Source organism: Staurois parvus, unplaced genomic scaffold (assembly GCF_062004578.1).
Source record: "Staurois parvus isolate SC_StPar_1 unplaced genomic scaffold, SC_StPar_1.0 ptg000452l, whole genome shotgun sequence".
NCBI classification, from domain to species: domain Eukaryota; kingdom Metazoa; phylum Chordata; class Amphibia; order Anura; family Ranidae; genus Staurois; species Staurois parvus.
Window position 1 is genome coordinate 352230 of NW_028318248.1, and position 27945 is coordinate 380174.

The 27945-nt window shown below is 43.4% G+C and overlaps 2 protein-coding genes across 3 annotated transcripts in view; both read right to left on the reverse strand.

Moving 5' to 3' along the window:
- The window catches only part of LOC149453084 (zinc finger CCCH-type antiviral protein 1-like), a 39731-nt gene extending 32831 nt beyond the window's left edge, over positions 1 to 6900 (reverse strand). The window contains exons 1-2 of one of the 2 annotated variants that reach the window (XM_089688715.1): positions 6508 to 6900; positions 4444 to 4579 (exon numbers count right to left, since the gene is read on the reverse strand). In XM_089688715.1, coding sequence (XP_089544841.1) covers positions 4444 to 4579; positions 6508 to 6800 — 429 coding nt within the window. In that variant the 5' untranslated portion in view covers positions 6801 to 6900. Of the gene's footprint in view, positions 1 to 4443; positions 4582 to 6507 lie in introns of those variants that run through there. The other variant, XM_089688716.1, reaches the window with a different exon arrangement.
- A 13797-nt stretch (positions 6901 to 20697) lies between these two features.
- Positions 20698 to 27945, reverse strand: part of LOC149453085 (zinc finger CCCH-type antiviral protein 1-like) — a 91098-nt gene continuing 83850 nt past the window's right edge. The window contains exons 24-25 of the mRNA XM_089688708.1: positions 22774 to 22925; positions 20698 to 21165 (exon numbers count right to left, since the gene is read on the reverse strand). Coding sequence (XP_089544834.1) covers positions 20879 to 21165; positions 22774 to 22925 — 439 coding nt within the window. The 3' untranslated portion in view covers positions 20698 to 20878. The remainder of the gene's footprint in view (positions 21166 to 22773; positions 22926 to 27945) is intronic.

Below are 27945 nucleotides of genomic sequence, written 5' to 3' on the forward strand. Positions count from 1 at the left end.
TCAATAGGATATGCTGAGTATTTCTCTTAGAGTTTCTATTAAAACAATGCAGCATAAAGCAAAAAGGGAAAAGGGACACTTACCAGTACTTTAGTAAGTTCCTAATTGGTCATCAGCTTTGCAATATCTTTTTTGACCCCTTACCCAAAAATCCAACATGACCCAGTGGTAGCTACAAAACAATCTGCTACTGGTTAGTTCTCTTCATTTCATATTACACACTGTATTTCATATAACTATCAAGTTTAGTCCATTAATTCTTGTGAAGGGTTTGTTTAGTCATTTTAGTGTAATCAGAAAAGCAGAGAGAAGGTGAGGAGCAGAGTATAAACAACTTTATGGAGGGTGTGAAGAACTCAGTGATGGGTGTAATGAGAAAGATTGCGAGAGAAGGTAAGGAACAGAGCATAGTCTACCTTATTTAGCATGTGATATCCTGACTGTGGTGTAATCAAAGGTAGAGAAAAGGTCAGAAGCACAGTAGTTTCCACCTTTTGGAGGGTGATATTGGAGGTGTGAAATCTCAGTGGTGGTGTAACCAGAAAGGTAGAGAGGAGCAGAGTATTTTCTACTTTTTAGGGGTCATGTTGAATGGTGTAATATCTCAGCAGTATGTGTAATCGAAAGATAGAAAGCTGACCAGAACAGAGTATTTTCTACCTTAAAGTCAAAATCTGGGCAGATAAAAATATCCCTTGCAGTGGGGCTGTGGCTGCACTTCAAGGGTTCATAGCTTGTTTTGGCTGGGGGAGAGGGGAAACAGTTTCACTTACCTGATCCTCCGCTCCCCTGGAAGTCAGTATTCCCCCACAATCTGTTGGTGGACTGTCCCTTTGCATCCCCACCTTCAGAGCAGAGCTATGGCCTTGATGATGTCAGGACTCTAGACCACTAGAGAGTGGGGGTGCAAAAGCTGCACGGAGTGGTCTAGCTGCAGGGAGAAGAGGAGGGTCAGGTAAGTACAGAGGTTAGACAAAAAATGGAAACACTACATAATTTTCAGTTATGAAAGTGACAACATGGATCACTTTGAAAGCAGAAGTGATATAACATTCTTTTGCTTCTGCTATGTGATGAGACACCTAGCTAACAGGTGGGAAGCTTCATATTCATCATTCACTGCATGCGCTGCTAGTAATATGGAGACATATCAGAGCTTACTGAACTTACTGAGCTTCAAAGAGGGCAAATTGTTAGTGCCCACTTAGCCAGTGCCTCTGAGACTGAAGTTGCCAATTTATTCCCGTGAAAACTGAGATTGCGTTCTGCAGTTACTTTTGCGGCAGTTGTTTCTTATTCCAGGTCACAGTCCTGCGCTATGTCCTTTTGTCTCTTTCGGTCAGTTGACCATTGCGACTGCGCTTATCAGATGACGTTTTCCCGGAAACTGTATATGCTGTCATAACCTTTAATACTGTACCTCACAACAATTTGCCCTCTTTGCAGGTCAGTAAGCTCTCACATGACTCCGTATTACTAGCAGCGCATGCAGTGAATGGTGAAAGTGAGGCTTCCCACCTGTTAGCTAGGTGTCTCATCACACAGTGGAAGCAAAAGAATGTTACATCACGTCCACTTTCAACATGAAACATGTCATCACTTTCACACCTGCAAATCATGTAGTGTTTCCATTTTTTTGTCTCACCCCTGTATTTCTCCTTTATTGTACCCAAAGGCTTAATGGGCAATTAACCTTTGCAGTGTGGGTAAAGCACTAAAGCTGGGATTTAAAGGCTAAGTTCACCTTTTTTTTTTTTTTTTCTAAATTCCAGCTTCCCTGTGTTGGCAGGGCTTAACACGCTCGGTTGTGGACTCCTAGAAGTGCTCACTAATGCCTATACTCACTCTATCTTATGGAGGGTCCTGTTTGAGGTTGTGATATCCCGATAGTGGATGTAATCAGAAAGGTATAGAGAAGACCAGGGGCAGAGTATTTTCTATCTTATGGAGGATCATGTTGGAGGGTGTGGTATCCTGATAGTGGATGTAATCAGAAAGGTACAGAGAAGGCCAGGGGCAAAGTATTTTCTATCTTATGGAGGATCATGTTGGAGGGTGTGATATCCCGATAGTGGATGTAATCAGAAAGGTAGAGAGAAGAACAGGGGCAGAGTATTTTCTATCTTATGGAGGGTCATGTTGGAGGGTGTGATATCCCGATAGTGGATGTAATCAGAAAGGTATAGAGAAGACCAGGGGCAGAGTATATTCTATCTTATGGAGGATCATGTTGGAGGGTGTGATATCCCGATAGTGGATGTAATCAGAAAGGTAGAGAGAAGACCAGGGGCAGAGTATTTTCTATCTTATGGAGGATCATGTTGGAGGGTGTGGTATCCCGATAGTGGATGTAATCAGAAAGGTAGAGAGAAGACCAGGGGCAGAGTATTTTCTATCTTATGGAGGATCATGTTGGAGGGTGTGGTATCCCGATAGTGGATGTAATCAGAAAGGTAGAGAGCAGACCAGGGGCAGAGTATTTTCTATCTTAAGGAGGATCATATTGGGGGGTGTGATATCCCGATAGTGGATGTAATAAGAAAGTTAAACAGAAGGCCAGGAAGAGAGTATTTTCTACCTTATGGAGAGTCACATTGGAAGGTGTGATATCACAGCAGCAGGGCCGGTGCTAGACTATTTTGTGCCCTAGGCAAGACCAGATACTTGCACCTACCCCCCCCCCCCAAAAAAAAAATAAAACTTTAGTTAAAACTTCAAAACAAATCTCCACACAGAGATAATCTTTTCCAGTGTTAGCTTCGTATGGAGACTGACTGGGAAGCTTGTGCAGCACCTCATTGGCTGGATACCTCTTCTTCACAGATTGGCTGAAGTTTGCAGGAGCCAGCTTTGTCTCCAGCTAATATCATCCAATCCTGTCTGGGGACACTGGCACTAGGACCCAGAAGTGACCTTTAACACATTGCTTCTGGGTCATTAACAGGAAGGGGAGATCAATGAACAGGTGTTCGTTGATCTCCCTCCTACCGGTGGCATCCACCATGCAGGTCCCAGGTCTGCTTTTGTGAGTGCGGAGCCTGGGAGGCATGGCAGGGCACATGGGGGTGTGTGGAAGTGATCTGGAGGCTGCACAGCTATTGGATCATTTCCACCTGACAGTCAGCCTGTCAGATTTACACACACTTAATGAGATGCTTCCTGTTAGTTGTTGTTTACACTTGTGTTTGAGGGACGATAAAAATGTGTGGCTGAACCACACTTTTACCGTCCCCCAACCACTCCCCATTATGCTGCAAAAGCACTTCCACCATAGTACGGCAGTGAGGGGTTTTACACAACACCCTGCCACTATTGCCATACTATGGTGGCAGTGCCTTTGCAGCATAATGGGGAGTGGTTGGGGGATGGTAAAGGTGTGGCTTAGCCACACATTTGTAATGTCCCTCAAACACAAGTGTAAATAAGAACTAACAGGTTGCATCTCACTGTGCTTATGCGATCGTTATCATAATCACGATGATGATCACACAGTACATAAGGTGCTGTATGTCTGCCTGTATACAGCATATGGCTATATCTCTGTCTGTGCCTCAGAAAACAGAAGTTGTGAACTTGCCTGTGCACTGGGCTCCCATTGCTGCCTGTGCCCTTGGCCACCTCTTTGTTCAATCACTTCCAGCCGCCTGGCTACAGCCTCGTCTTTGCCTTCCGTCCTCCAGCAGAGGAAGGGATTATCACTCCACCAGTGAAAAAATCACTCTGTCAGTGAAAGGCTGTGAGCAGCCATGGCCAGCCACTACTGATCAGCATTGCAGAACACTGCGCCCAAAATGAAAAAAAGATTTCCCCTTTGCTCTTCGCCTCTTGGGCCCCTCTAGTGAACTGATGGGGCCCAGGAAAAATATAATTAATGTTACAGCAGGGTCGGCTGTACTGCCCTCTTGGAGCCTCTGGCGGTGCCTACACCCTGGGTGGCTGCCTAGTTTGCCTAGTGGTAGCGCCGGCCTTGCTAAGCGGTAAGTATTATCAAAAGATAGAGTCAGCCAGGAGCACAGTATTTTGTACCTTGAGGGCCATGTTGAAGGCTGTGATATCCCTGTAGTGGGTGTAATCAAAAGGGTAGAGGGAAGATCAGGAGCAGAGTATTTTCTACCGTGTGGAGGGTCATGTTGGAGGGTGTGATATCTTTGTGGTGGGTGTAATCAGAAAGTTAGAGAGAAGGCCACTAGCAAAGTATTTTCTACTATATAGAGGGTCAAATTGGAGGGTGTAATATATTCCAGGGGTGAGTGTAATCAAAACAGTAGAGAGAAGTTCAGGAGAAGAGTATTTTCTACTTTATGGATAGTCATGTTGGAGGTATGATAATCCAGGCATTATTAGGAAGATACACCTGAATTAGCCAGCATTTTTCCCATAAAATCCATTCTAAATCACTAGGCAGGTTTCACCGTGGAGGCAGCGAAGAGAACTCACACTCACCGCTGGCAGCAGCTGGTTGTCATTCTGGAAAAGCAAAACTTTGATCTCCTCTTCATTCAGTCCACTCAGCTCATTGGCTTTTAAAACAACACGGTTGTGGTCAGACAAGACATCATGGGAGAATCTGCAGCGCAGCCTGGAATAAAAGAACACCATGAATACATGCAAGAAGGTCAATGTGATCCCACATTGAGGGGAAGCATCATTCTACCCTAGAGGAATAGTATACTTGTGCCAAAGAGGCAACGGATTATCCAGTGTAACCAGAGCAATGTTTGGTTAAAGCAGAGCTCCACCCAAAAGGGGAAGTTCCACTTTAAGGACTGCTCCCCCACTCCCCATTAAGGGTTGGCAAATTTGGGGGGTGGGAGCGGGGGGAGCGGGTACCCAAATTTGACAGGTACCCGCTCCTACTTCCGGTCCGATCGCCTAGGCAATCGGAAACGGAAGGTGTCCTCCCTCCATCCCTCCCTGTAGTCTTTTGGGAAATGTGACAGGTCCCAGAAGACTACAGGACCATTCATGAAGCGCAGCGCTACTCGTGCATGTGCAGTGGGTACCCGGCTGTGAAGCCTCAAGTTGTCACAGCCTGGGACCCACACTGAAGATGCCGGCCTCCTGGAATACAGGACGGCCAGTGAAACGGGCTGCGGGGGACACACCACGAGTCCGAGGGATAGGTAAGTGGCTGTTATTTAAAAGTCAGCAGCTACAGTTTTTGTAGCTGCTGACTTTTATTTTTTTACAGCGTGAGTGGAACTCCGCTTTAACTTTAAACCTATACTTCCAGATTCACCCCAGTACCTCGAATCAGACTACCTAGAATCACTTAGTATCCCTCTTCTTACCTAGATACTCCTGCATTCTCACTGTCCATACCCCAATAACCTTAGAGCTATACTATACACTCTCTCAATCACCATGGACTATTTATAATCCTTATGCTGTTAGCATTAGTAAATATATAGGAAAGTATATCATATTTACTTGTTTTAAACATTTTTTTGACATTTCTTCAGTTACTTCCTTGTTTCCATACCTAGGCAAATAATGTCATGCATCCCAGCAGTCTTCAGGAGGGGAGGGTTCTCAGCTCAGCCTTTGCTTGAGATAAGAGCAGATGGATTTCAGTAAGTAAATGATTGTAGACTTTTCTGAGACACGTAATAATTCTTTAGTGTCTATAGGTGATTTTGGAATAATTTTTTATGATGCTTGCATACGTCATAATTCGTGATCTTAGAACCTTGTATGACAAACAATATGGCTTAGCAGAGCACTTTAACTGAAGGGAGGGGACACTACATATATGACCTTTTGATTGACAAGCCCATATGTATTGGCTCCCTAAGCTGGCAATGTTGCCTCAGCCTGATCATTATAGCAAGTTTCTCTGTTTAAATGATAGTATAAACTAAGAATCTATTTTTACAACATAATATCTCAATAATGTTGTATAACCAAAAATCTACTTATGTAACACATATTACCAACTTATAAAACATAAATTAAATACACACAGATACTATTAGAATATATATTATTTCATACTAGTTCTATTTTGCTTCACTCCTGACTCCCATGACATTCTACACTGGAGTCCTTTAACCAGCTATGCCCTTCTATAGTTACTTAGCTAATTCCAAATATATTTTTCTGTCTCAGCTATAACTGAAGAATTTAACACTATCACTTGTTCAAGGCCGATCACACATTTTAATATTAATTATGATTAATCATAAAAACCCAATATTTTGCAAGCTTGCTATCAATATAATATACATGCCGAATGATGAATTTGGAATGAATGTTTACCAATGATACATGAATATTCTGCTCTTACTCAAGATGGCCACTGCTAGAAATGCCAGGGGGGACATTTCAAAATGATTTATCAGCAAAGTAAAGTGAGCAGACATGGATGGGGAAGTTTGCTTTGGATATTAAAAATGAATTAAATAGCATATTTGGTTCATGCAGCTCAGATGCAGTGCAGCTCCACTTTAAGATCACCTTCCTCTTGCCCCAACACCTCTGACACCTTTCTGTTGCTCCTGCACCTACCTCCGGTTTGGAAGACACTGGCCCCTCAGGTAGTCACGGCAAAGGTGCAGTTTAGGGCATTTCTCCTCCTCTTCCTCCCCTTTTGGGTGTAGATAGTTGGTGCATATCCTCAGGGGGCTCCGGGCCAGTACCAGCTGGGAAGTCTGTGGGAATCTGAGTGGCTCTTCTTGCAGGATCTGCTCAATTTGCTCTGCTGGGAGATCCAGTTGATTGGCCAAATGATTTCTCTCTAGTCGGCCGCCATGTGAGCAAAGCAGCCTGGTCAGATAGGCGGTGACTGCGGGGTCCGACATGGTGCCAGGGACCCAATACAGACTGATATCTGGGGCCCCTGATATGGCCGGATGTCTGCTGGTCGTTCCTTGCTTGTATCTTTGTAAGTTTTACAAGTTAGGACAGAGAACAGCAGTGGGTGGAGCATCCACATCACGTCTGAGAATGGAAACTGAAAATCTGTAACATTGCCAATGCACACAGGACAGCCTCTATTTCACATGTTCAGGGGGAGGACAGAGTAACAAAAACTGCCTATCGCTGGCACTGAAAACTATTTACTACCATTGCGCAATTCTGACACTGGGAAGCGAATCACTTTCTTCTCTCGTTCTCCTTTCTCGTTTCCTACTTTCTCCTCTCTCCCTTACTCTCCCTCTCCATTCTCTCTCTCACCCACTGCTTATCTCTCTCCTCCTTGTATTCTCTCTCCTCATCTCTTTGTCCCTATCTCCTTCTCTCTCTTCCTCTTCTCTGTTTTTTGCATTGGATTAGGAAGGGAGGGTGGAAGGAATAAGTCCTAGAAAATTATTAGGCTCCATGTACATGGGGCAGTCGTAAAACACTTCTGAACGATGGAAACTGACTGCTGGAAAATGTAGCTTAAAAAACATCTGTTTAGCTGCATTTGCATACCGCGTTTATGCCCATTTATGAGAGTTTGCGTTTAGAAGTGTTTTTTTAAGATAACCTCCGGAGACCTTAAAAAATGCCCAGAATGCACTGAAAAACAGTAAAAAAATTTTTGAGAGAAATAGAGAGAGCAGAAGCAGAGAGAGCAGTATGTGTTGAGATGCCCTATCTTTTCTGGTTGTATTCACTATGGATCCCATAATGAGCATAATGCAGCACGTTCTACCATTTGTTCCTTCACACAAAACCTGGAACTGACTGCAATGGTGTGCTAGGTGCATTTGAATACATGGAAAACGCTTTGCATGCATTTCTGATGAGGAAAAAAGCCTCTGGATATGGAACAGTTAAAAAACGCTTCTAAACGCAAACGCTTATAAGTGCGGTTAGCCACATTTACACGCGTTTACAAGTGTTTGGCGTTTGCAACGCCGGTAAAATCTACTCCTGAACGCAAGTTTGGTGCATTAAAAAAAAACGACTGTAAACTCAACTGCCTGTAAACGACATAGTGTACATGGACACATAGGAAAACATTAGGGAGAGTTCAGGGGCTGCTGAAAAAAAACACAGAAAATCTCCTGAATGTGAGTTTATCAGCTGCAGTGTACCCTTAGGGGTAAAAGATCATCTCTTTTTATCTCTTCTTATTTTCTCTCTCCCTTCTTTCACACTCTCTCTCTCTTCTCACTTTCTTTCTCCTTCCCTCTCACCTTCTCTGGCACTCTCTTAAATTCAAATGAGCTATATTGGCAGGATCAAATACATTTTAATATTGCCAAGGCAATTGACTCATTAAGGCTTAGTTCACACTGGCTTTGTCAGCAGGCATCAGACAAGCGTTTGGGAAGCGTTTTATCACTTCTTAAATGCCTATGAAAATTCTGCACATGGCAGCACGCAGTGCTGTTCACACTGATGCGTTAGCGTCACGTTGAGTTGTGTCACAGCAAAACGGAGGCCTCGTGTCGAGTCAGGAAGTGTTGAAGCCTCCCATTCAAGTCTATGGTGCCGCTTTGCAAACACCTGGAAGGCGTTTGCGGTGTGTTTGCAACGTGGTTGCAAGGCGTTTGTGGAGCGTTAAGACCATTTAACTTCATTATAGGCATTTGTGGTGCGGTTTTAACGCTTGGCAAATGCCTATCAAGCGCCTCAAAACCACGCATGGGGCGTTTGCGGAGCGTTTGAGGAGCCTTAAAAACGCTTCACAAACGCCTGTCAAACGCTATAGGCGCATTTGACAAGAGTTAGAAATAAAGCCAAGTGTGAATGAGCCCTAATATGGGTTGGATTGTGAGGATGGGAACTTCAGGATCTTGGCTGGTGCCTGGATATTGCGATTCCTTCATATCAGACAGGCAGATGGTCCATATATAATGTATGGCTAAACTCCATTAAGATTCAGTTGATAGGCTTTGGAGACTCTTTTAAAGCCCTCCTTTTCTGTGGCAGGTCCTTCCATGTAACCAGTATGACAGAGGGAGGCTATGTCACTGGGAGAATATAGGAAAATGCAACACAGGATTCACATGTAGGATTAATGCGAAGTTCCAGATTGCTGTATCTGAGCAGAGAAAGCTGTGTTTTTGGCTTTCTCTGGATTCTGGGATTCTGGATTGAACTTTCAATCCTGTGTCCAGGTTTTGCCAGATGTCTGCAACCTGTCTGAGTGTACAGGTGTGCAGGGTCATTATATGCACAGGTCTGAGGATAGCTCAGGGCTGTGGCCAGTTTGGAGACCACTCCTAGTGTGGGAGATGGAAGGTCTCAGGAAACAGAGGGTCTCAGCCACGGATCAGTGGTGCCCCAGCCAGAAGCCAAGAGACAGCAGGTATCAGCTTCAGGAGTTATCGGGGTGTCAGGAGAACCCCAATCCATAGGCCAGAGGTGGGCTATGCAGCAAGGCACTGCAACTAAAGGCTAAAGAGCCAAGCATCCAGGAGAGCTGGATAACTCAGTCAAAGGGACTAATGAGAGAAGCAGCAGTGCTGCCAACAATGGAGCCGGGTGGCTCCGTATTTTTGTTTGTGAAATAATGTGTGGAAGAAAGCCCTGTGTGGGCAACTGATGTATATGTGAACTTTCCATTTATTCTAATAAAAGTGGGCTGCCATGCCCTAAAATACAGTTTTGGACTGGCGCAACTCATTGTAAACACACCTACTGCTTGATTTTAATCACCCCAATCCCACACCAGCCATTGTTGCCTTGTCAATTGCCTAAACTATGGTACAGTGAATTGGCAAAATCAACAGTGAACTTTATCTCTATATTGATGATCCCAGTCTTGCTGCAAGATTTGAAATCTTGTCCTTTGCACTGCTGTTCTGCATCAACGCCATGGACAGGGGCGGACTGACCATTTGGGAACTTGGGCACTGCCAGTAGGGGTCAGTAGGGGGCCCCACGAGATGCTCCTTGGTACCTTTCATAGGCTTTTTTGGGTGTGGTTTGAGTGTGGGTGAGGACACAGGGGCCCCATGATCCCCTATTGCCCGGGGGCCCCATGAGTTGTCAGTCCGCCCCTGGCCATGGAGAATGTGATTTGTGAAATCTCCAGAATGTCCTTATTTCTGTACATATGCGTCGGATTTTATGACTAAAAGCTTGGCTGACGAACTACTATCATGAAAGGTGCTTTCTGCACTTGCCCTTCAAAGGTGAGCTACTCTTGAGAAATTCCCTTGAGCCATTCTTTAGGGAAGGGGGATCGTACCCCACTATCCTCAATCATCCTTCCCTAGTGAATGGGTCCCCTCTACTGTATAGATAAGACTGATATGCCCCCTCAAGCCAACATCATTGGCTGCTGAACCTTCAGCTCATGGCAGAACCAAGTCTAAGCCCACTGGACCTGCTCTTAAACTTTCTTCATAATTAAGGTTTCTCCCCTGCCCCCACACCTGCTGAAGGGGGAGAAGGAAGTTAATTTCACATTCACTCCATTTCTTTCACTCACAAAGTCTTTTTCAGTTCAGCAAGGTCGGCAGAAGTCGATTTAACAATCAACTTTTGCCAAGTGGGAGGAGCCCACACATTGAACAAAATTTGGCTGGTCCCTGATGCTCCACTACTGCTTTTTCTATACCTCCTTGCAGCTTATAATCACCAGAGGTGGTCATCTCCTTCATTCATATTACTGAAGTAACCTGTCCCCCAGCTATTGTCCAGCACACCTGCCACTTAGGCATGCCATACACGTCGTTTTTTCATTCAGCCAGTGGTCTAAAAAAAATAAGAAAAAAACAATAACATGATGACACAAAAGGGGTGGATGGAAGAATTCCCCCTGCCAGGACATTGTACCAGCCACTATCAGAATATGCTGATCAGCAGCTGCAGCCACAGAACATCAGAAACATTTTCAACATGTCTAAAATGTTTTCCCTAGATTAAATATTTTTTATTTTTTATCTGTTTCCTGTAATATGCCACTCTGCCAGGGCTCTGGTAATAGTATTAGTGATAAAAAGAATATATGTTATAATATGTACAAAGCTCAAAGAGGCAAAAGTCTTATTTATTTACAGAGAAAGTAAATCACTAATATATATATATATATATATATATATATATATATATTACAGAGTACCTTAGATGGTACGCCCCTTGAGGGTTAGGGACTGATGTGAATGTACAATATATATGTAAAGCGCTGCGTAAAATTGATGGCGCTATATAAGTACCTGAAATAAATAAATAAATATAGGAATAAAAGATTAGAGATACAAGTCCCTCCCCAAGCTTGGTATCATGGCCGGGCTCCATGGACAAAAAAAAGAAAAATGGCCTGACTCTGCATTTTATAGCACACAAACACATGAAACATCAACCACAACCACATATACATCCCTCACTATTCCCTTGAAAGTCTTCTGTCATATCTGGAATTTTCATAGGATTCTGACGTGCTCATCGACATCGTCCAGCAGATGGCATTTTCACACTGCAGGCAAACTCCTTGACCCAGGTCAATATTAGGCCACAGCTTACCCTTTGATCCCTCAACAATGGGCAGCTCAGCCAGGTGTGATGGGTTTTTCCTCCCCATCTATTCACATTTCAATGTCGCCTTTACATTGGTAAACTCACAACGCCCTGTGGCTAGGGTTCCCACCTCATCCCTTTAACACTGAACACATTAATTACACAGGTTCTGTGGCTGATTAAGGTGGTAATTAAACTCACCTAGTGCCTTATCTGCATTAAGTTAGCCTCAGAACCTGAGTAATTAATATGTGTTCAGTTTTAAAGGGATGAGGTGGAAACCCTACCTGTGGCGCTCTAGCATTAAACCCTGTATACACGATCAGAATATTGTATAAAAAATGCCACTTTTAAAGCGACCGTACAATAATCTGATCGTTAGTACACAGCAATTATCTGAAAAAAAATAGAAGGGAAAAGCACAAAAATTTTTAATGTACGAAACCGGATTGTATGATTTTCATTTACCCATTACAGTAGTCGTCCGAAAATACAATACAAATGCATTACATTCTTCAGATATTTTATGAATTATCGTAACTTTAGGAACCTCTTCACTTTTTATATAAGACTAGCATGCAGAAAAAAAAAAAGACGATCATTTGTCCGATATTCTAAATGTGTACATGGGGCATTAGACAAAGGTCCCTTTCCCAGGTATGGGCCATTCATATACACCAGCTTAGTCACGTTTTTTCAAAGAAAAAAAACAGATGAAGTTTACATCCACTACCAATGCAAAAACGGATGAAAAAATGGATCATTTGTCCATTTACTTCCGTTTTTCATACGTTCCATTTTTTCAACAGAACAAAAAAAGGGCTTTGATCCACTGAAAAAAAAGGATGTTGAGTGATGTGAATGTAAATGGATGTGAATATAAATACGGTATCACCTACCACTAAACTAACCAAAATACCCTTTCACATACTAGAAAAAACTTTAACCCTTGAAATCCTCATGGTTTAAGATGACATTTTCTAGGACTCCAGAGTGCTCATGCAATAAATGTATGAATAGAATATAGTGTAATTCCATTTTGTGAAAATATAAAATTGTAAACTATATTTTAACTGCTTACAGTGTAAAAAATGAATAAAGCACATATTCCTATGCCCTTCAAGCCTCTCAGGGTTGCCAAGCAGCTTCCAGTGTGTTTGATGTGCGGTTTTCCAGCTTCCAAAATGGCCAACGCGCCACTTCCAGTTCATCTCCTGTACATCCGACGTCACTTCCCTTGACGCGTTTCGTCACATCCGGGACTTAGTCATAAGGGGTGACTATATATTTTTTGGAGATTGGACTTTATGTTTGGAATTTTACACTTTGCAGTTATTTGAGTTTTAGTAATAGGTTTATGGTGTGGAGGATAGTGCAAATATTAGATTTTTGTGTAATGTAAATGGATGATCATCCATTTACATCCATTTTTACATAAAGATTAACTGATGTCTGTTTTTCATCCATCCATTGAATGGTCTGTATGTGTGAAAGTGTGAAAACCCTGAGCTTTCATGTCCTAGAAAACATTAGAGAACCTTAGTCAAATCTTTGAAACAGGCCTGAACACTGATGCCCTCGCTTTCCCTTGCGCTTGCTAATACACCTTTCTGATAACCTCCCCAGTCCCTATATTACTCTAGATAGCTAGAAAATTACCTACAACCCCAAACATTATACATTTTTTACATACAATATTGCTACAAAAAACTGTCCATATAATGATGTTTTAACTTTAACCAGTTGCTGGCCGCCTGCAGTATATTTACTGCAGGCTGGTGGCAGCTACAGTGATGTACCTGTATGCCGCTCAGCACATGTGCACTAGTGCACCCGCCGGGGGCTAGCTGCTACCGCAACTGCTGTGTCCACAGGACACAGCAAGTTGTGGCTTCTGGTACCCAGCTGATTTGATCAGCTGGAGAATCATGTGATCGCTATTCACAATGTCAACAAAGCTGTTATGAATAAATGTAATTCCTATAGTGATGCTGTGATTGGTCCACAGCTATCACATAGTACACAGGCTAATCACAGCACCCTGTACCTTGTCATTAGCTGTAGCCAATCACAGATCACTAGTAATCACAGCTATCATGAATGTAACCCATTCATGACAGTGCAAAACCTTGCTGCTAAGAGTGATCATCATTACAGCAAATCAAAGTGTAAAAAAAAAAACCCTGATCCCCCTCCAGAGTAGTAAAATGTCACTATGGTGACACTGAACTACTGTGATGGAAGTATGTAAATAAAATAGTAGAAAAATGTTTTTAAAGTTTAAAAAAAGAAAAAAAATGGAGCAGAATACATTTTGGCCTAAATTTTATTTTTTATTTTTTTATTTGATATGTAACAGAAAGCAGTAAATATTGTTTGTTTGTTTTCAAACTTTTCAGTCATATACGTTTATATCATAAAAAATAAAAAAAAACTGTGGTGATCAAATACCACCGAAAAAAGTTCTATTTGTGTGAAAAAAATTATATAAAATATAAATTTCATTTGCGTTCAGTGGTGCATGACCATTCAATTGCAGGTAAAGTAGTGCAGTGCAAAATAGCAAAAAATGCCCTGGTCATGAAGGGGCTAAAACCTTCCAGAGCTAAAGTGGTTAATAAAGGAACTCCCTCTGTAGCACCCTCCTAGGTAGGTGCTAGGATTTGTATAGTTAGGTTAAGCATAGCCGTGTTTCTCTGCTTAACAGTTTGCCTTGAGTTCTGCCCGTCTTCAGGAAGCTATGACAGCCTTCCAGGATCTGTGTAAGGGAATTCCTGTACCGTGACTGGCGCATAGAAGTGCACATGCGCACAACATCACGCATAGAAATGAGCACAGGCGCATTGCAATAAAGATGAGCATAGGCTCACGCATGCACGAAAGAATGCGCGCACATGGGTGCACGCACACGGGAACGTGTCCACAGTTTCTGGCCCCAGACGGACTATTTAAAGGAGGCTCTTACTGTCTGTAAGTGCTGACTGGTCTTCAGCTTATTCCCTGTGTCCAGCGTGTTATCCATTATATTGACCTGCTCTTGGATTCTGCTTATGCTGCTCATCGGTTTCTGATCCTGGCTTCCTTCTGACCTCGTCCCTGTCTGATGCTCCGGTACCTCATTGCCTGTTCGTTGCAGACCCTGGCTATTACTCTGACTATGCTTCCGGCTCCAGTTTGGCTCTACAGTCCTGCCGAGTGCTTATCCTGGCTATCTATTATATCAGCTCCGGTTGTCAAGGTGTGTTCCGGCCTCACGCTTATTAGATGTTCTGGCAAGCCACATACCCAGATCTTTTAGTTCCAGTGGAGTGCTTCCTTAACCTCAGCTGGTCGTTCCGGCATCTCCTCTGTTCCTGACTGGATGCCCTGCTTAATTTATTGAGGCTACACCTCCAGCCAAAAGTTCTGCAATCAACATCCGCAGGCACTCGTGTTTCTCCTGTCCCTCAGCACCATCTTTTCCACCTTCAGTGGGGCCTGGGTTGGAGATACAAGAGAAGCTGACCTCGTCAATTCATACTCCTATCAGGTACGTGAAAACCTGGGAGGGAGTTAGGAAAATGAGCAGCATGGATATGGATACGGCCCTGGCCAATTGCAAGGGAGGGCAGTCCCATTGCATGCTGGGAGTGGTATATATATTCAGTGAGCACGTGGATTCAGCGTCTTTCTTGGGAGGGGATTCAACCAATCCAGGCTAGAGGCAGGCTTGCCTCGCCTGGCACATGCTGCCATGTGGCCTTAGGTCTGAAGCTAGAGAGAGTGACCTGGGTTCTACAGTAAGCTGACTGAGGGGAGCTGTCTGCCAAAGCTTTGTCTAGTATCACTGGATTGATTCACTTGGAAGATTGGAGGGAGGCAACCATTCTGTCCTTGGGCCTTGCGAGTACAGACATTGAGGAATTTGGGGACTCTGTGTGCTTGCTACCTCCCCTGGTGCTTGATAGGCAGCAGAGAACACTGGAAAGAGAACACTGGCTAGTGTTCTGAAGAGCTTGTGCAATTGTTGCTACTGCAAAGGACTTTGCTCAGCTACCAGGGGCGGACTGACAACTAATGGGGCCCCCGGGCAATAGGGGATCATGGGGCCCCTGTGTCCTTGCCCAAACTCAAAAAAGCCTATGAAAAAGGTACCAGGGGCATCTCATGGGGCCCCCTACTGACCCCAGGCCCTCGGCAGTGCCCAAGTTTCCAAATGGTCAGTCCACCCCTGTCAGCTACGTTACCTTTGGGCTGTCGCAGTCTGTCATAACTGACTTGTACGTGAGGAGCTCAGCCCTGTAACTACTACTGCTGCAAAAAGGGACTGTGCTCACTTCTAAACTACTTGCTGCTACAAAGTAAAAAGGAGTCTGTTATCTGCTTACAGCCAGGACTTCCAACAGTGGTTAACTAAAAGATCAGCTAGATGTCCTCAGTGTGAACAGTTCTAACTTTGGAGTATCCTACTGAATTCCCCATCCCTATATCCAGTTCTACAATTAAACTCCAAAAACAAACATCCCCTAGATTGGTCATTGATGACAACAATCGAAAGTGTGTGTGTACCTGGCTGTGGGGCAAAGGAGGGGAAACCTGGGCAAAAATACAAGCAGCCCTTACGAGAGTGGCGCTACAGCCCCACCGGGGCATTTTATATGTGCACGCAGCTGTGAGGATACACTGAGCAGCAACTGCAGCTTTTCGTTTTCCAGCATGTCTCTTCAATGGAAGTCAATCAAATCTTCTGTCGAGTGGGGCTAGCCACACACTCATTGAAATTCAACTGCTCCCTGAAGAATCGGCTGAATATCGATCAGTGTTTGGCCAGCTTTAGACATATAGGGTTAATTGTAGTCTGTAGCAGAAGTTTAGAGGGCAATAAATGTACACTGTCAATACAGCTAAGTAAACACTTCTTACTGCACAGAGGAGGAACTGTGACTACTGATGAGCCTGTGGCCTGACATCAGCCCTTCTATACTGGAAACTTTACAGTTTAAAAGCTTCCCTAGTGGGTCCCCCTCCAACCCCAGACCCCATAGCAGCCGCATGAACTGCTTTAGCTAGCAGTGTATTTCCGGGTTTGCTGCAGTCTGCACTATTTTGTTAGCGCTTGGTTGCAGCTTGAAGCTAGAGAATTGACTGGGTCACGTGATTTGGAGAAGTGAATGATAAAAAAATACTTTATTCACTTTTTAAATTCTAAGTTCACTTTTTTTGAAAGAATAATAAATGCACATAGCCTGGAAAGAATTGCACCTGTGATCATGGAAGCAATGTGAGGCTTCTGTAGACAAGCCCTGCAGCTTTCTGCCCATGCCTTCACATGGCCTGTCAATTTGAAAGCTATAGCACTTGTGAATGAACTACAAGATCGCTCATCAGCACCCTAGCAGTTCATTCAGAACTACAAGCTGTCTGCCAGGGTGGCTGACAGTACTTGCAGTTCATCCATTCACAGGAAACTGTGAATGAATGATCCATCTGTGTAGATGGAGCTCTGCACCGCTGCACTGTTTTTGAATTGTGACAGGGGGCGTAGGGAGATCCACCCACTTGTAGGATAGGTAGGTAGGTTAGAACTAGCTAGTTAGGTACTGCCGTGGATGGGAAAGCTGGGGTTAACTTAGTTCCCAGGTTTTTTGTTTGGCGGGGTCTTTGGGTCTGACCTACTGCTCCTGTAGGAGTCAGAGAGAGTCTTGCTGCAGATCCTTCAGTAGTACAGCCACTTAGCAGCCCAAAAGATGTGAGAGCCATCTAACTTGGGGTTCAACCCCAAGACACCAGCCACTGGGGAATGCCACTAATGGATCTTGATTCGCATGGACTCTAGCTTTGCAGGTATGTCGGGGCAGCACATAGTCTGAGTAGGATAGGGATTAAGGATTTAGGAAAAGGACTGTTTTTTTGCTGGACTTTGTACCATTTTGCACTTTATACAGTAAACTGTTAAAACTTTGCCTTCTGCCTCATTTGAAGTTCTTTAAAAGAGTGAAGTGCAAGTAACCGGCACCTATGGTCTAAGGTTTGAGTCACTATCATATTGGGGTATGAAGAGTCTACACGTTATGAGCCATCCTAGAGCAAGTTCTACATGTGGTTGCCATGAGCATAGGTTATAGGTAGAATGGCCTCTTGCCACAAGGAAGACATTGTCAGCATTCCCTATGCCGTGTTTTGTTCCCCTAAGTAACCGGAGCCGAACTGCATTGCAGAGGCTCTCATTATGTATAGAGGTCCAGACGTTCAAGAGTTAAAGTCAAGTGCATGTGTGGAGCCAATGCAGGGTGCACGGCGGGGCCCACTCCACTACTGGCATGGGATAACCCCACTCTGTCATTTTACATGGCCTACCACTTCACCACTTCGTGGCTGAGTTGCTGTTGTTCCCAGTTGCCTCCACTTTGTTATAATACCACACACAAACAGTTGACCGTGGAATATTTAGTAGCCAGGAAATGTCACAGATGGACTTATTGCGCAGGTGGCAACCTATCACGGTACCACACTTCAATTCATTGAGCTCCTGAGAGCGACCCATTCTTTCACAAATATTTGTAGAAGCAGTCTGCATGCCTAGGTGCTTGATGTTATACACCTGTGGCCTTGGAGGTGATTGGAACACCTGAATCCAATGATTTGGAGGGCTGGTCCAATACTTTTGGCAATATCGTGTATGTGTAGAGGTGTATTTACATACACAACACCTTGTAAAAATTACAAGCATATCCAGCGCTCAGATGATGGTAGAATGCAATAAGGATGATGGATTAGTAGACAGGTTCATATACATAATAATTGGTATCAGTCGTCACTGAATACAATGTAGCAAAAACTTGCAATTATGCAAAGGATAATGTGTGTCAAACGGTCAGTTCCTCCACATTCTGGTTAAACTAGGAAAGGTGTGGGCAATGTAGACTATACACACGCAATTACCGGCAGCTCCTTGTCAAGGATCATGGAATCCCTCAGGAGACATACAAAAGGAAAAAACACAGCAGGGTGCCAGGTCAGCCTAAATAAAAACAGTTGAACTTTATTCAAAAGACACTTCCATTTAAATACTCCAGCCAGACTAACTATGTAACTATCAGGGGCAGACTGACAACTCATGGGGCCCCCGGGCAATAGGGGATCATGGGGCCCCTGTGTCCTTGCCCAAACTCAAAAAAGCCTATGAAAAAGGTACCAGGGGCATCTCATGGGGCCCCCTACTGACCCCAGGCCCTCGGGCAGTGCCTGAGTTTCCAAATGGTCAGTCTACCCCTGGTAACTATGTAACTCCACAAACAACATCCTGATTAGATGCAGTGAGCAAGGACAGCTCTCTCTCCAAATCTGTGGCGCCAGCAATCGCTGCAGGGAGTGGAGAGAGACCCGCTAGAGTTGGAGGTACACCGCGTCCCTCTGGCACTCCCGCCAATTTACTGGGGTGTATGACAGGTGCCGTGGATGACAAGTGGGCAGACCACAACGTGCTTCCGAGGCTCCACCTCCTTTATCAAGCAGGCCCGCCCCTGGAACAACTGGGAATATAAAGGCTGTCAAATCAGCAGGAACCAATAGGGGGGAGAGAAGTAGGAGGAGTCTAAGGACCAGAATAAAGGAAGGAAGGAAAACACCATAGAGGGATAGTATTAAAATTCAAGTTAAACTGGATCAAAGAAAGGAGACTGCAATGGGGCAATGCATAAAAATAAGAGCTAAAATAACCAATGGGGGAGGGAAAGAGGATGGGAATAAGAAAAAGAGAAATACAGGAAAAAAACGAAAATCATAAATGAAACAAAATCATAAATGACAATAAGTGTGAACAACAAGGTGAATAGTACTAATAATGAAAAATTATAATGAATAAATAAAATTGAATTGTATAGGGAGAAAAATCAATAATAAAATAAAGAAGGGGGGGAAGAAAGAGGAGGGGGGAACAAATTATAGGGAAAAAGGGGAAAAATAAGGATGGGGGGGAGGGGATGTCACACTGTCAGCGTGAGGAGAGAACTGCTGATAACCATTGTTTCCTATTTACATGCGATCAGCTGTGATTGGACACAGCTGATCACATGATAGAGCCTACGCCATCGGCTCTTTACTGCGATCGGTGATCCACTATGTCCCAGGGACATAGCGTACCAGCGATCGCTGGGGCGCGCATGCGCAGCTAGAGTGGGAGGATGTCGCAGAACAAGAGAAATACCGCCCATCCATCATTTCCTTATATGGCGGGCGAGAATTATATTAAAAAATTATTAGATAAACCCACACGTGCTTTTTTTACCACTACTATTCCTTTTTACTGGTTTTTGAAATTTACAAATGCAGCAATTTAGAAATTGGATGAAAGGTTTAGCACTGGAAAAAACATTTTGAAAGATAAACAGTTCATTTTGTTTACAACTATAGAGATCAGACCAAATTGAGGGACAAATGAGAAGGAATGACAGTCCCCCGAAATCAGGGACAGTTGGGAGCTATACATTAGGTATGAGACCCCCCCTCCCTTTCACTGCACAGCCATCCAATGGGAAGATCAGTGTACTGCTGTTTCTCCTTTTCCAACTATCTGAGCTCCTTATGCAGCAGAGAACAGAGGGAATGTGATCACTTTTTTAAAAGGTGGGAGAAAGGTATTTCTAATTTTCTTATATCTATACACAAATGTTTAACCTTTTAATTCTATTTTAAACTGAATGGGTTATTTTATAAGGTGAGGGTTTACAATCACTTTAGGTAACACTTACAGGTCTTGTCCCTCCCCTGGCCATGATTAGACAGTAAATAATCAGCACACTGATAAGATCATCTCTGCAGCCTTTAGGTAAGCTTCTTGCACTAAAGCACAGCTGCTTGGCTCCTTGTACTGCTTCTTACTCTCCGGGTCTCTGCTGTACAGGGACTGTAAACCTGTTCACACTTGAGCATTTTGTAACTTGTAGCTTGAAGCTCAAAAATGCTCAACAAGCAAAATCCTATTGTTTTCAGCAGCCCTTGTTCACATCTGAGCAACCTGTCGCTTATAGCAAAATGCCTGTCGCTCCAAAAACAACATGATCTGCTTTTCAGGCAGAATTGAGAGTTTTTGTCTCCCACAGAGTTCAATGGAAATGCCTAAAAAGAACGGCATGCGCTTATTTTGAGCATTTTTTCAAGTATTTTGTGATAAAACAGCAGCTCTTTGCCCCTTTTTCAGCAGCATTCCATACCTCTTAATTGAAAAATGCCTCAAAAAACACCTGAAAAAATCTGTAAAAAAGTGCAAATCTGCACAAGAAAACGCACTTGAAAAAAATTGACGCATGTAGCCTAAGAGGCAGATACCAAGTCATGTTTAGGTATTTACATTGCTGGCATTTACAAAATACATTTAATGATGTATTAATGCTTACAGAGCTGCATTAATGTTTGCTAGATATGTCGGCCTGAAGTACAGCTTTATATTAGGTGTTTTGCTGGCGTATTATACAGTAACATTTATTGATTTTTCTCTGGCTCAGCTAATGTTGCAATAAGATTTCTTTTCTTCCTCATACTCCAGGATGTACTCTGGGTAGACCTGGAATTTCTCGAACACCACGAAGATGGACGGACTGAGCACGTTGTCCACGCAGGAGTCATAACTCTCGGTGCTGTTGTATTTCTGAGGTGGGCGTCTCATCTTGGAATCCCCTACGACAAAGTCACCGACCAGCACACGAGCCAGAAACATGGTCCGTGTCCCCTGAGAATTGGGCTGGGAGTAGTTGTGGGAGTAGGATGCGTCCCTGGCAAAATAACTTCCTGTTGGGAGAAAGTTTGCGAATTAAAATATAAATGTATCCACTGGTAGCTACTGCTGCATGGCTGGAACAAAGTTTTGTTTTAATAGATCAGCTCTTTCCCCCTATCACATACTCTGTAGGAGGAGTGCTCATGTACAGGGTGTGATCTTTGAATTCTTCCACAGGCTTTGAACTGTCATTTATTTACATGTTCTTAACAAGCAATAGGGCTCCATGCACACTAGTGTTTTTGTAAGCTGAAAAAAAGCTGGATAAAAAAACACTGGTAATAGCCTTTTTAGTAGCGTTTAAGATTGTTAGCGTTTTAGTAGCGTTTTTACAGTACATGTAGAAAATGCTGTTAGGAACGTTTTAGTAGAATTTAGCAGCATTTAGCTGGTGGAAAAACGCTCCACAAAACCCTACAAAAACAATTTTTTTTCTGCTCCTAGACGTTGAAGCTCCAAAAACACTAATAGCCTAAAGTAGTGTGCATGGACACATAGGATAACTCTATTTAGCTTCTAGGAGCAGAAAAAAATGTTCATAACAGTTTCCAGGAGCTTAAAAAAAGCTAGTGTGCATGGAGCCTAAATGAGCTTTAAATCAAGGCTTCCCTGACCTCTGTAGCTGCATGTACTGGGGAGCAAATCTCCAAAATTCACAGTGTAAGCACTGCAGTCATCCAAATCCTTTTCTTGGCATCTCAACTCCCCCCTCACAGCAGTAACTCAGCAGCTCAACCTGAGCACCTCGCCTTCTCATTAGTGACTCAGCAACTGGACTTCTGCTTTCCATTTTCAGCAGTCATTTGGCAGCTCAGCTACCCCTACCACCCCACCCCATCCCAACAGGACTCAGCAGCTCAGCTTATGCTTCTCCCCCTCCCAAAGGTGGCTCAAGCAGCTCAGCACACTCTGCTCCTCCTCCCAGTAGTGACTTATCAGCTACCTGTTACCCCCTTCTTCTAGCGACTCTCCAATTTGCTCCCCTTGCATCCCCTTCTTGTGTTTCTATTCTGGGATTACGTTAGTAGGAGAGGAGACTGCTGAGCCAATACAGAGGACAATCAGTGCAAGGTGCAAACACCCAGCTCCTACAAATTATAAAGGATAAAAGTCCAAAAAGTCCAATGTAAGGCTAAAAAGTCCATATAGCACTAGAGCAAGCCTCATGTAGTAGTAGCAAGCTCTGTGTAGAATAAAAGAGAAAAGAAGCTCCTCTAAGAGCAGTATAAACAACTTTAATAAGTAACCAATGTAGAACAACTCACATTATGTATTTTGAAAGCAAGCTCAACTGGGTGGGAGGACGGCTGTGTCCAAGCTGTGTCAGCCGCGCCCGCACTATGAAGACCGTAGATGTACAGAGCAAGCTGGCCGGGATGTGCTGTCTTCTAAAGATGGCATCTGGAACACACCTTGATGTGCAACGTCGGCATCAGCGTGATGACGTATGTGGACCAGCATGCATAATTTGAGTTGTTCTACATTGGTTACTTATTAAAGTTGTTTATACTGCACTTAGAGGCACTTCTTTTCTCTATTATTCTAAACTGCTGAGCCAATGTTTGGGGTGCATGATGTACTGAGAAGCTGCAAACCAGGACTTAGGCTTTAAGACTGACCTTGCCCATATACAACACCATTAGTGCCACAGAAACGCCAGTCAAAGTTATCCCGGCAGATGGCGTCCGTTTTAGAACTGTCCGTGCCATGAAACAGCTGACGCTCAGCCACGTCGATACCCGAATTCTTCTTCTTCATCTGATCCTTCTGCCTGAGACACATGAAGAAAGATCAACAAGTCAGTGTTGTCTGAAAGAGAAGGAAATTATTTTCATGTTCATAAAAAAATAAATTAACCTTTTCCATGTGCAGTTATTGGTTACATGATAGAAACATATCTATGGGAACGTGATCAACTAAACTACTCAATCAATTGACAGTGTCTTTGTAAGAGAGCAGTGGTGGAGCATTGGCAATGTCATTCATCAAGGGGTGATACAGAGAATGAAACCATGACCATACAACTCGCTGCAGTATTGAGGACTCACCCAGTAAAGGAGAAAGCAAAGGGCCTGTTATGTTGTTTTGTAGCGGGGGGGGGAGAGCTTATTTGCTCTTTAATCCATTTTAGCTGAGGTTGCCAAGCTCAGAGCTTCCCATGATTCCCAGCATTTCTCCTGTAAAAGGGATACGAACAGTCTAGTGTGACTAGAACCATAAGGCCCTCTTTATATCTGCTGCTGGCTTTGCTAGCAACAGAGTCTGCTGTGACCCCAGTGCATAGGTCCATCCTGACAGAAGATCCTTTGAGACTAGGAACAGCAAGAAGTCCACACAAAGCCCATATACAGTTGTGGCCAAAATTATTCAACCCCCACTGAAATTGAGTGTTTTGGCCAGTTTGACATTGCTTTTGATCATTCAGTCATCTTGCTTACATTTACATTAAAGAGGCACTTGTAGGTCAGACAAATATAACATAACAGTTATAATGAAATAACCACAAATGTCTTTTCTGTGCTCACAGCATTATCAGTTTTATTCAACCCCCAAGTGACATTCAATCTTAGTACTTAGTACAGCATCCTTTTACAGTTATAACAGCTTTTAAACGTGAAGCATAGCTTGACACAAGTGTCTTGCAGCGATCTACGGGTATCTTCGCCCATTCTTCATGGGCAAAGGCCTCCAGTTCAGTCACATTCTTAGGCTTGCGCACTGCAACTGCTTTCTTTAAGTCCCACCAGAGGTTCTCAATCGGATTTAAGTCTGGTGACTGCGATGGCCACTCCAAAATGTTCCAGCCTTTCCTCTGCAACCATGCTCTAGTGGACTTGGAGGTATGCTTGGGATCATTGTCCTGTTGAAAGGTCCAACGTCTCCCAAGCCTCAGGTGTGTGACGGACTGCATCACGTTTCCATCCAATATCTCCTGGTACTGAAGAGAATTCATGGTACCTTGCACACGCTGAAGCTTCCCTGTACCTGCAGAAGCAAAACAGCCCCAAAGCATGATTGACCCTCCACCATGCTTCACAGTAGGCAAGGTGTTCTTTTCATCATAGGCCTTGTTCTTCCTCCTCCAAACATAGCGTTGATCCATGGGCCCAAACAGTTCTAATTTTGTTTCATCAGTCCACAGAACACTATCCCACAACTTTTGTGGTTTGTCCACATGGCTTTTGGCATACTGCAGTCGACTCTTCTTATTCTTTGGAGACAGCAAGGGGGTACGCCTGGGAGTTCTGGCACGGAGGCCTTCATTACGCAGTGTGCGTCTTATTGTCTGGGCTGAAACTTCTGTACCCACATCTGACAAATCTTTTCTCAGTTCCTCAGCAGTCACACGGGGACTTCTCTCCACTCTACGCTTCAGGTAGCGCACAGCAGTCGAAGTCAGCATCTTCTTTCTGCCACGACCAGGTAGCGTTTCAACAGTGCCCTTTGCCTTGAATTTGCGAATGATGCTTCCTAAGGTGTCTCTTGGTATGTTTAACATCTTTGCAATCTTCTTATAGCCATTGCCCTTCCTGTGAAGAGAAATCACCTCTTCTCTTGTCTTCCTGGACCATTCTCTTGCCTTCACCATGTTTGTAACCACACCAGTAAATGTCTAGAAGGAGCTGAGTATCACAGTCATTTTAAAGCTGCCTAATTGGTGCTTATTATGCTTGATTGCTGCTCGGTGACATCCACAGGTGTTTTCAATACCTGATGGAAAGCACCTGTATGAACCTCTGTTCTTCAGAGTGGTAGTCTTTAAGGGGTTGAATAATTGTGGCAATGAAGAAACCACATAAGAACCATTTACTACTGTATTACATAAACAATTGATGTCATTTTAGTTGCATTTGGGTAGTTACAACGTCCTTGTAGGATTTGATTCTGAATACAATTCCAAATGTACACTATAGTCCCTAAACCCCTTTACAGCATTGGGGGTTGAATAATTTTGGCCACAACTGTAAGTTCCTTTGTACTCATCTAATCAAATTGATGAACACACACTTCAGGGACGGAGCTACCATGCACCCAGATGGCTCCTAAAGCCAAGGCTCACGTACTGGAAGTAGTGACATTTTGTGGCCAAAAAAGGAGGTACACCTGGTGCCTTACTCTACAAACGTCACCAGACCCGACCAAAGACTCATGGAAAGGGCCAAGGGTACTCTTATAGGCAGAAACGGCAAATTCCCGTGCCTTGAGTTTAATATTTTTTTGTGGGTGAAACATTCAATGTATCTTTACAGGGGTGTTGCTAAGATTGTAAAATACCTGGGGAAACGAGAGGATGGGCACGAGAAAGTGCATGGACCATGCTGTGCCAAAAGGTGGGTTTGGCCAAAATTGTGCTAACAGTGGGAAGGACTTAACCTTTTCGCTGCCAGAGCCATTTTTGCATATTTTGTTTGCACACATGTTTAAAAAATAATTTCAGGCTTGAAGATTACACAACCCCCCCAAACAGTATATATTTTCTGAAAGCAGACACCCTAGAAAATAAAATAGTGGTAGTTTCAATATTTTATGCCACAGAAAGTTCCAGAAAACACTACATTTCAGTAAAAATCACACTAAAGTGACTTTTGGGGCAAGCAAACACAATAAATTCAACATATCCTTTTTGTGGTAAAACATATAAATCCCACATAAAACCCAAAATTAAATTCTACAAATGTAATCAATTTATACAATCAAAATAAATATTATTCAACTTAAAAAATGTGTCCAATTTAAATTCACTCCCAATTGTGTCCCAAAATCACATAAAATAAAATTAAATAAAATAAAATAAAACAGAATCCCAATGTGTCCAAAATCCAAGTTCCAAATTTTCACTTCAATCCAGTTAAAAGGAAATTGATCCTAAATATTCCATGAAAACCTCAAAAAAAAGAAAAAAGAAAATTCATAGTGTATTATCTTTTTAAATATACGTACTTCACTCTGTGCAAAAACACAAAACCACTCTTAAAATAGTGAAAGAGAAAAAAAAAGTGCAAGTAATATATAAATATATACTTATTCTTTCACTGCATAAATCAATAAATAAATAAATAAAACCCAAAACGTGAAAAAACTCATGACCACTCCAACCACTTGTGAATAGTGATACTAGGTACTAGTACCCTCTATAATCCAGCCAAAAGTGATACCAGGTACTATTACCCTCTTGAAGTTATTCTCAAGCATGGGCTATCATAAGGAATCCATATCTTTCAATCCTTCATTTCAGGGGTACTCTTTCAAAATCCTCATAAAGAAACAAAGGCTCTTAGGCAGAGTTCACATCATAGAAACAGATTTAATCAAAACTCACATTAAAAAAAGGAAAATCCAGCTTCCAGCATTGCTCCCTCAATGGCTCTGTACTGACTGATCAAACTTTTGGTTGAAACCACATGTATACAACCAACAAAATGGCCACGGCGACACTTCTGGTTGGCGTGCGTGCTTCTTGACGTCACTCCCCTCTTATTTACATTATTGGTAAAATATAAAAGATGAGATTGCACTAAGTAACTATATACCCAACATGCCAAACCTTAAATTTGTGCGCGCTTATGAGATGGCGACAAGTTTCAGTACCCTATATTTTCTATAGGCAACGCTTCAAAAGCCCCTATAGGTCATCAGTATAATGTTACAGAGGAGGTCTGGTGCTAGTATTATTGCTCTTACTCAAGCATGTGTGGTGATATGTAACATGTATCAACAATGTATAACTATTGTTTTCACACGTATGCGCCCTGCCATGTGCGTCTACATTTGTATGTGCGTATATGTGGGGGTGGGGGCCTTTTTAGCAATTAAAAATAAAATGTTTTTACTAAATCACACAAGTCCCCTATGTGATGATTTTTAGTTGACAGGTTCTCTTTATTAAGACATGCAGGGTCTTAGGCTACGTTCACACTAGCTTTGTCAGCAGGCGTCAGACAGGCATTTGGGAAGCATTTTTAACACTTCTCAAACGCCTATGAAAATTCTGCACATGGCAGCACACAGTGCTGTTCACATGGAAGCATTAGCGTCGCGTTGCGTCGCAGCAAAACTGATGCCTCGTGTCGAGTCAGGAGGAGTTGAAGCCTCCCATTCAAGTCTATGGTGCCGCTCCACAAACGCCTAGCAGGCGTTTGCGGTGCGGTTGCGACATGGTGGCGAGGCGTTAATACCATTTAACTTCATTATAGGACATATATATAGTTTGTGGTGTGGTTTTAACGCTTGGCAAAACACCTATCAACCTCTTCAAAACAGCGCATAGGGCGTTTTGGGAGCATTTGGGGAGCATTTGAGGAACGTTAAAAACACTTCCCAAACACCTGTCTAATGCCTGTCAAACCTTATAGGGGCGTTTGGCAAGAGTTAGAAATAAAGTCAAGTGTGAACAAGCCATAAAAGATCCTGCATGTCTCCTCTGGTCTCCACTAGGTGTACTGCAATGCAGAAAGTGACAGCCATGACCTGGAAGTGACATTATACACAGAAAGAAGGCAAGCAGAGCGGATGTTTATCTTCTCTCCTCTCTCCCCTCCACCCGCTGGCACCCACCATGGCTCTCCCCGGGCCCACAAAAGGACAAGCGGGGCCCGGATACATGGCAGGAGCGCACACTGGCACTAGCACCAGGGGCTGTGGCAGTGCTTCTGCCTGAGATTGCTTCCACCTGACAGGCAGGAGTCTGGCTGTCAGTATTATACACAGTTCTGGTGGCTGCAGCCAATTGATTTGTGTATAAAACCCATACAAAGTACGGACCCGAAAGGGTTAATGGAGCATGGTTAAAA